This window comes from Rhinolophus sinicus, chromosome 17 (genome assembly GCF_057876585.1).
Source record: "Rhinolophus sinicus isolate RSI-liver-muscle chromosome 17, RSI-T2T, whole genome shotgun sequence".
In the NCBI taxonomy this organism is placed as follows: domain Eukaryota; kingdom Metazoa; phylum Chordata; class Mammalia; order Chiroptera; family Rhinolophidae; genus Rhinolophus; species Rhinolophus sinicus.
This window is the reverse complement of record NC_142517.1, coordinates 5,174,434-5,183,854: the sequence shown is the minus strand read 5'-3', so window position 1 is coordinate 5,183,854 and position 9,421 is coordinate 5,174,434. Positions and strand designations below refer to the sequence as shown.

The 9,421-nt window shown below is 43.2% G+C and overlaps 1 protein-coding gene across 1 annotated transcript in view; it reads right to left on the bottom strand.

Annotated features, from left to right (window-relative positions):
* Positions 1-364: 364 nt before the first annotated feature.
* LCA5L (lebercilin LCA5 like) overlaps positions 365-9,421 on the bottom strand; it is a 28,687-nt gene continuing 19,630 nt past the window's right edge. The window contains exons 6-9 of the mRNA XM_088794586.1: positions 4,962-5,046; positions 3,364-3,470; positions 3,073-3,190; positions 365-1,225 (exon numbers count right to left, since the gene is read on the bottom strand). Of these exons, the coding sequence (XP_088650712.1) occupies positions 498-1,225; positions 3,073-3,190; positions 3,364-3,470; positions 4,962-5,046 (1,038 nt within the window). The 3' untranslated portion in view covers positions 365-497. The remainder of the gene's footprint in view (positions 1,226-3,072; positions 3,191-3,363; positions 3,471-4,961; positions 5,047-9,421) is intronic.

Here is a 9,421-nt window from a genome sequence, read left to right as displayed (position 1 = left end):
AATAAGAGAACACAAAAATAATTTTCATAAAACCAAGCTTCATAATCAGATTTTGTAATTTATTTTTTTTAAATAGTCTTCTGATCACCCTTTCCAAGCTGCCTCCCTTTTTTTAAGTTAGAACACAATTTGATTGCTGATAACATTCTTATGTGTATGAGATATGTATATCTTGGGTTGACTAGCATAGACTTACGAGCTACGGAGTACCATAGAAGATTAAAGGCATGTAATAAATCGCTCTTCCAAAAATAATGGACATGTTTCAGTTGTAGGGAAAATACGTAATTTTGTATTTGTAATGTCATTGTCTAATATACAATGGATTTTAAGAATTAGATTAGCAATAAAACAAAGCCTTAATTATCCAGTCAATTTAAGTACTGAACACACACACACACACACACACACACACACACACACACACACAATTATGAGATTAAAGGAGCAAAAGAACCAGAATATCAAACCAGAATGTATTAGAATATTGATTTTATTCAAATAATTATTTTGGTTTTTTCTTCTGTGGGTGAAGATGACTTAAAAGAATTGACCACAGTTACTTTAGAATCTCCAAAAGCATGGCCGGAGGAGGCCTGATTAGGAGATAGATGATGCATCCTCTTACTTTTCAGAGTCTCCTCAGACCCTTTAATGATCGCAGTACTTGTTTGGTCATCTTTAAAGACACAACCTGATCCAAAGAGCTCTTCCATTAGACTGCTTTTCTTGTCTCTGTAAGTGGTATCCTTTGCTTTTGTTCTGGAAGGCTTACCAAAAGAGGGCTCGTACCCGCTAACGGCGAGCTCTGGCCTCAGGTCTTCCCCGTCCCCGCGATGTTTGCCCGGACCGTGATTGCTTTTGGACGTACTGTGATTGGCTGGTCCCCCGGAAGCAGGAAGACCATTATGCAAATTTTCAATAGCTTCTGTGAATGAATAATGCTTTCTTTGTTTGGGGGCTATTTTGGTATTTGGAGCAGCATTTTTATTAGGTATCTCATCCATATCATTTATTTGTAGGCTTCTTTTAAACTTTTCTCTTACTGCCTCATGTTCCGGGGGGCCTTCCCTTTCAGGATGAACGACTTGAATTCTTTTTGGTGGCACTTCCTGTTCTTCTTTTGCTAAAGTGGTTTTCTTTTCTTGATCTTTTTTGTCTCCTTGTCTTCCAGCATTCTCCAGAGGTGGCTGTACTTCCGAATGTTCCTCTTCCTTTGATAAATCTATATTAGAAAAATCAGTTTAGCTTTAAAATGGACTTTTATTTCAGGGTAGCATGCATGTTTACCATACTTATCTACACCTCCTGACAAGCACATTAAAAAGACAAACAACGTAAGAAAATAAATGCATGCAACACTACAATATAGAAAAGGTGCTATTAACAAGCATAAAATGTTATTTATATTCTACTAGAACATACCAAATAAATGAGACTTAAGAAACCAAAAGAAAAATGACATTCATAAAAAAACTAAAATTTGTTAATAAGTTATTAATAGATGTTCAAACACCCCTAACTGGATGTAGAGCCAGTCAAAACAATTAGAATATTTTTCATCCATCCAATTGGCAAGTGATTTCCAAAGCTGGAGAGAATATGGGGAAATTGGAACTTTTGTTCCCCATTGGTGGGTGTGTAAATTGGTATAGCTTTGTTTGGATGGCAGTTTGGCAGTATCTGTCAAAATTTTAAGCAAACACGCTCTTAGACTCAACTTCACACTTCTGGGACCAAACCCCACAAAGATACGTAGCACAAGGATGTGTACTGCAGCATGGTTTAGTGACAGCGAAACATTCCACATGTCTGTCAGAGGGGTCATAGGGAAATAAATGATGGTGTGCGTAGCCTGTGGAATTCTGGACAGTTGTAGTAAAGAATGAGGTAGATGAAATGCCCTGACAGGGAAAATGTTCTTACGTGACTGTTCTTTACCACCCGCTGTGTGGGGTTTCATCCACACAATTATTTAGCAATAATTGAACATGAAGACAATGAGGCAGTGTCTTAAAAGTTATGAAGGAAAATGATCTCTAACCTAGAATTTTCTTTCTAGCCAATTATTACATAGAAGGGTAGAATAATGATATTTTCCAGATGAAAGGTACACAAATTTACCTTACACGCACCCATTCTTAAGAAGCTGGTAGACATGAGGGCCTTTACCAAGACAGAAGAGGACATGGTTTAGGAAACAGAAGGCCCAGTAGACTGAGGGGTTGGGGTGTGACAGGAACCTGCAGGGAAGTGGTGAAGGAGATACCAGAATGACAGCTGTGCACCAGAGGCAGACGGCCACCAGACCAGAGGCTAAGAGCCTTAAGGATTAAGGGCTGGCAGTACCGAGATCCTGGCACCGAATGCCAGGTGAGTGGGCCCTGGGCCCATGCTGGTGAAGGTTTGCCCTCCCTGTCACCGCTGCAGCTTGGGTGGGCTGCGTTGTCTACTTCGCCCCACAGAAGCATTCTGAGAGCTGGTGGTGAGCTCAGGTGATCGGAACAGGATCGCTGAGCAGCTCACTCCCCCAGAAACCCTTTTCCTGGACCTGGACTCACAGTTCCCCAGTCAGGTGCTGGGCGGATGGCTTCTCTACACAGAGGATGGTGCAGGACCCCGGCCTGACTGGGCCCCTTTCCATTCTGGGGAGCTGGAGCCTCTCAGCTTTTCTCTGCCTGGTCGTCTGCAGTTAGTTTTCACTGGTGGCAGTGCTGCCCTTTACTCAGCGGGTTTGGGTTTGCGCCTCAGGTTTTCAGAACTGCACACGTTTAAGGATACATACAAAGATAGGGAGTTGTGGGGAAAGCAAGGGAATGACTGGCGGAAAATTGAAGATTGTGGATGTTTCTCGTGGGCAGGGAGGGAATGTGCTTGTGAAGGGCCCATAACGTGTTCTAGGGTACACTGACGTCCTGTTTCCTAAGCAGGGGAGGGGCTACCCGTGTTGGCTTTATAATCATTCTTTAAACTGTATATGTGTTTTACGTATACTTTTATACACGCGTATAGTAATTCGCAACTTACAAAAATCAAGTAAGAATAAAGAATTATAAAAGTTGTTAAAGTTACTTTCATATTTTTTCTTGGAATCCTCTTGGTTTGGCGGGTTACTGACATAGTGAGGAATCACATGGACGATGTCAGTTGATTTTTCTTTATGACCAGTGTTTCCTTTTGTCTTTTTACCCTATAATTTAGAAGAGCGGCAAAACACATTTTTTTGGGGGGTACAGATTATTTTAAATTGTCTTCTATTCAATTAATACACTTTTTGTATAGAACAAGTGACTGTTTATAGCCTAGTTTATTTTTGTAAAGATATGTTTAATTAGATATGGCAAGATTTTAAGTTTGTTGTACCTTAGTTGTCAAACATGGACCGTCTTCTGGTTTTTGGGTTTCCTGGTGTCTCATAGTCGTAAATAAAACACTTTTCCTGTCTGCTTGTACTGATTTTGTTGAAGAAACTACAGAACAGACACATTTTATATAAGAAACATACATTTGGAAGCAATATTGATTTGGTCTACAATGTAGTAAAACAAAGTACAATAGGTATTTTTTAAAAATTTTCAGTCTACGTATAACATTTGTCACTTTCAGCTCCCCTCCTTATTTCACTTGTTTTATCTCGTTTTGGGGCCACCAAGGTTATGCCTGTCACCGTGGTAGAGTCCAAAGCAAGCAGGCGTTAGGATGGGTTGGTGTTGTTGGAGGACACAGCTGTCCCTGCTTGCGGATGGGATCCAAAACTAGACATGCCAGTGTGACAGCAAGCGCTGCCATCGCCTGTGAGAGCCCCTGTGTGACAGCAAGCGCTGCCATCACCTGTGGGAGCCCCTGCGTGACAGCAAGCGCTGCCGTCATCACCTGTGGTAGTCCCAGTGTGACAGCAAGCACCACCATCACCTGTGTGGGAGCCCCTGAGTGACAGCAAGCACCGCCATCGCCTGTGGGAGCCCCTGCTCACTGACAGTTAGGTGGCCCGGGCTGGGGGCATGGCTGTGAAATCCAGAGGACCCCTTCCCTGAAGTACTATCCCATTTAAGTGACCCCATGGTTGATTTCATCATATCATCATCTCTGCTGGCTGTTATTCTGGATAACAAACCAGAGGCAAACGAAGGCAAGGACGTGAGGTGGTTGTGTTTAAAAGTAAACACATCGTTACTTCTAAATAAGGGTGTGTTCCTATTGTCCCTGTTCTGAGCAGAATGTTTTGCTGGGAGATCTTGTGGGGCAGAAAATCCATACATCCTGTTTTGGAGGAAGAAACGCTACACGGCAATAAAAAGGTACAAACTATTGATTGTATCACAGCGATGTGGGTGAATCTCAAAAACATTATGCTGGACACAAGAAGCCTGATGCAAAAGAAGAGCCACTTACCATTCCCCTGAAATGAAATTCTAGCACAGGCAGACTAAGCTGCTGGGACAGAAGGGACTTGGTGATTGCCTCAGGCCAGGGGTGGAGACGACTGACTGCCAAGGGGGCACGAGGGAGCTTCTGAGGAGATGGAACAGGTCATTGTCTGGGTGGGTGGTTACATGGCTGTGAGCCTTCGTCAAAACCCATTGGCTTGCACACTTGAAATGGGCGTATTGTAGTGAGGTAAACTCTACCTAAATGAAGTAGATTTAAAATTCACGCACTGACTAGTAGAAATTCTTAGGAAGTTCAGTATTTGGCAGACATTTGCTTCAACCTGAACCATTCTCTCATTCCTCCAGAAGAAAGAATGTACAGGACTGAGCAGAAGATGGAAAGATGGGAAAGAATTTCTATTTTCTTCTGGCTGCTTCAACCATAGCACAGTTTCATTATTCTCCTTAGAATCACAAAATGTGTTCCAACGCCTGATAAAATGATTTTTTAGAATATCCATTATTTTGGTGATATAAGTTAGGAAAATCTGACTAGATAATAGATTTTGAGCAAAAATAATGAAAACATACCTTTGGGATAATCTTCTTTGTCATGTAAATTTCTAAGTATCCGATTGGCATAGATGTTTTTAATTTCAAGCTCTCGATCCTTCTCCTAAAGAGAACCACAATACTGATTTTTCTATAAATATTTGCTTTTAACAACCTTGATTTCTTCTAAAACACGATTTAAGTGAGTTCAGCACTCTTTGAATAAAATTTATAATTCTAGTAGAAACAGAAATAGAGCATGTCATTACATATGATTCCTGACATCAAAAAGTACATTTTAACAGAATGTTATTGTGATGGGGACGATGTTTTTGAAAAGGTTCCGAGCCAGCTTCTTTTACTTTTTTCTCTCCCCAGGGCTTCTGCCATGAACTTCATCATACATTTGCATGGTACAATATGCTGGCCACTAGCCACGTTGTGATTTAAACTAATTAAAGTAAAATGAAAAATTCAGTCCTCAGTCACACTACCTATTTTACATGTGACTGGTGACCACAGTACTGGACAGTAAAGACATGTTTCCATCCGCACAGAACATTCTACCAGGCAGGGTGGGGAGAGCCTACGACAAAGACATCATTGTTCAGCTTTCAGTCTCATGAGCGACTTTCTAAAGTCTTGGCAACACAAAAGATTTGAAATCCTGCTGGTTTAATGAGGGGGAAAAAAAAGATTTAATTAAATACCAAACACCCCTTCTTACATGTACATCAAGAGGCAAGCCTGTGAGACTCAACATCACTGAGATTTACTTAAAACCATAGTCAAAGAGAGATGGGCATATGAATTAAGGGCGTCTCCCACTGTCTGATTAGAGAGGAAGGCCCAGATGGAAGGGGCCTCAAGTGCGGGTGGGGTGGGGGTGGGGGTGGGGGGGGTGAGGGGTGGGGGAGAGACAAGAAAGATTCTGATGTTTTAGAGGGCCAAGTTTTGATTATCTGGAAAATTCAGTTACATCTTCTGATTTGGTCTGGATCCTCAATCAGTGTGGACTTCAGCAGCCGAGAGCAGGAAGGAGGCAGACCCACAAGTGCTGACTGAGGTGGCTGGTGCAGGGATGGCCAGGCTCAAGAGGAAGGACCAGGAAGGACAGTTCTTCATGCTGGGAACGGAGGTGTAAGTCTGGGAACCCAGCACAGAGCTGGGCCCACAGAGGAAGGCAACAGGGTCAGAGCACGACCTAGGATGCTGGTGTGGTTGAGTCCGATCAGTAAGCAAGAGGAACAATAAGAAGGAAAACCCACATGTGGGGATGCCCATGGAATGTTTGTGGAATGTAGGAAAGACGACTTGAAAGCTCAGAGGGTGTCAGGCCAGAGTTAAAGGGGAGTTGAGTTTGGTGTGGGCCCATATTGAGGTCAGTGTGGATGGCGTCCAAAAGGGTAGGTAGGGAACGACGTCTGACAGACACCACTTCTTTGGCAGGCTGGCCGCCTGGATGTCAGCTGGGAGCTGCGGAAGGCTGACATCCATCTACACTCTAGAAATGGAGCAGGGCCGAGACGTGGTGTTGGATGACTTTGAAATGAGTTTCATGGTAGAGAAATAGATTTTGGGATCTTTGGGACCATACCCTCCCAAGCTCAAGTGTTAATGACAGTGTTTATGTGACACATGGTGTTTTCCTCAAATGGCTACAGCAGTATTTCTGGTTCCCTACGCTCTTCCAGAACCTTGTGACTCCCATCCGGAGGTGACATCTATGACGTCTATGCTCTTCCCTTCGTGCTGTCTTGACACATGGAGGCGGGAGTGATGCTGTGTGATGGAGTCTCTCCTCTCTCTCTGTCTCTCTCTCCCCCTCCTCCTTGGAACCCGGCCGCATGGCATGGTGTGAGGAAGCCCACACCACATGAAGGCTGTGCTGCATGTAGGGCACCTATGGCCAACACCCCAGCTAAGATCTTCGCTGTCAGTTGGCACCAACTGCAGAAGTATGAGTGACACTAGAGATTATCCCAGCCCCCAGCCTTTGAACCACCTCAGTTGATGCCGGGAGCAGCAGACACGAACCATCCCTGATGAACAAGCCCCGCCCAAACTGTAGGTTCATGAACACCACCAGCGATGCCATTCTGAGGTCACTGAACTGCGGAGTTATATGCTTTGCAGCCACAGTAACTAGAACAGTCAAGATCCTAAAACATCCTTAATGTTTCTATTCCTCTTCCGCTTGGGTCAGTATGAGGGATGACCACGAAGCATAAAAGGCGATCTCATCTTTCCAGATGGAACAGGACTGGTGGAAGGCAGGAGTATTTCCTGAACGCAGGAAGCAACTATAGCTTTACTGACTGAATGGTGGGAAATGACAATGGGTTGTTTTAAATCACTCTGTATAACACACTCCCGGTGGGTCTTATTGATCTTCCACGTTTTTTTCCTTTCCTTTTTTTTTTTTTCAGGTCAGTCCTTGAAATTCATTTGATAAGAATTCAACTTTCTAATTATAATACTTATTAAAATAGCTATCCCTCCCAAATGTGATTTAGACAGCCTGGTTTAACAAAAACCCACACATGAAATCTAAGCATAGTGGGAAAAATGAAATACGAGCATTTTTTCTGTATATTTTTCATCTGTCTTTTGGCTCTTTGTTTTTGGGAGATTTCCTCAATATCCCTAGATTTCCTTTATGTTCTAACTCTTGAATTTTGTATGCTGGTAATCATCATTTAATTTTCACTTGTTTTCTGATTTTTTCCCCTTTTCATAACATTCTTATTTTATGGATAAATGTCTTCTGTCCTGGGATAGTAAACGAAACCCCTGGGGTCAGCTGTTCTTCTTCTTAGTCTTGTGCTTTCTTCGTAGATCTGGTTGCCTGGACATAATGAAGAAGGAAGAGCTGGATTAATTATTTATCTGCTGTGTTGTGATGCTCATTTCCTTGCGGGCTTCATTCTTGAATGGGAAGGTAGGCTGGCTCTGGGGACATCAGAGGGACTTGCTGATTGTCAGGCTTCACTTTGAGGGGAGTCATTTGACGGAGTGGCTCCCAAATTCCAGAGCTTATTTAAAGGGCTTTACCCTGGGATACTGGCATTTACACCAGTTGCCCTATTTCTTCTCAAGCACTTCTCTCACTTTCCAGGGGAGGAACCACAGACTTTTGGCCTGGTGGCCAATGCTGGGTTGTCAGATGCTGTGCGAGCCCATTGAGGAGGGTGGGCAGGTGAAGCTGAGGGGTGGGTCCCCAGGGCTCAAGCGCCTCCGGTCCTCCAGACCTGCCTACTGCAGGACAAACGCCTCTCCAAGCACCCCCTGCTGTGGCTTCTGCTCTGGCTCATCCATATAATGCCTGTACCCCCTTTCCATCCTCAGTAAATGTACCCCGAGTTCTGCTGTCTGCTGATGACTTGCCCTAGTTCTCTCTGCTATTGTACGTCGATTTTCTCTAGGAGTCTTTTCCTGATGACTTCCCTGGGGGCTTTTGAAGGGAAGAAAGTTCCATGCAGTCTGTCATCGCTGACAGTTGAGGCCAGAGTGAACAATGTCTTTCTTAGCCCAAGTCAGAAACCCTATTTACCTGTGGGTGAATGTAGTTTCAAGCAACTACCTCTCGTGACTGCAGTAGATCTGCCGACGCCTGGGCCACCTCTGGAGATGCTATTTCATAGGTTTGGGTGTGGCGGGGCAGTGGAGTTTTCACAGTTCCCTAAATGACTAATGCACTGCTGGGTCTGAGGACATTGCTTCCATCAAACCCAAGAATGGCTGCCCCAAGCTCTGCTGATCACCTGCCTTGATTCTGAGCATGGCTTGTCCCTGTTCCTATTACCTGTCCAGCATTTTTTTCTCTGTTGTGATGATCTCTGTCTCGTTTCTCTATCAATCCAAACAAAAACAAAAACAAAAAATGAAAAAACCTGCTTTTCATCTTCCAGAAATTCTTTGGCAGTTCTGGTACAATCGTGGTATCCTTCCTGGGGATATGAGTTGTTACTTTAAAAGTGTGTTTTCTGTCATTTCTATGACTTTTGGCAGGAAGGGATGAAAAGCGTGTATTTAGCCCATCTTCTTGATCTCATTTCAACTCCTTCTTAAAGCACAAAACGTAATTTTTCTCTTTGAAAAATTTTATGAAAAATACCAAAAATATAAAAGTAGAATGGTATAGAACCAATGACCCAGCTTCGCTAATGAACAGTTCATGCCCGTCGGTGTCCCTCCACACGCCCACCCTCTCTGAGTTCACTTCCTAGCTGTGGATTGTTTTGAGGCAAAGCCTAGACATCATATCGTTTAATCTGTAAATACTTCAGTATGCATCTGTAACAGACAAGGGCACCCCTTTGAAAACCTAACCACAATAGCAACATTACGCTTACCCCCAAAAAATCAATAATAATTCCTTAATATCACCAAACATCTAGTTTGTTTCACATTTTCCCAAATGTCCTATAAGGGTTTTTAAAAAGTTTGAATCAAGATTCAAACAAGGTCCAGAACACTGAGATTAATGTCTCTTCGTC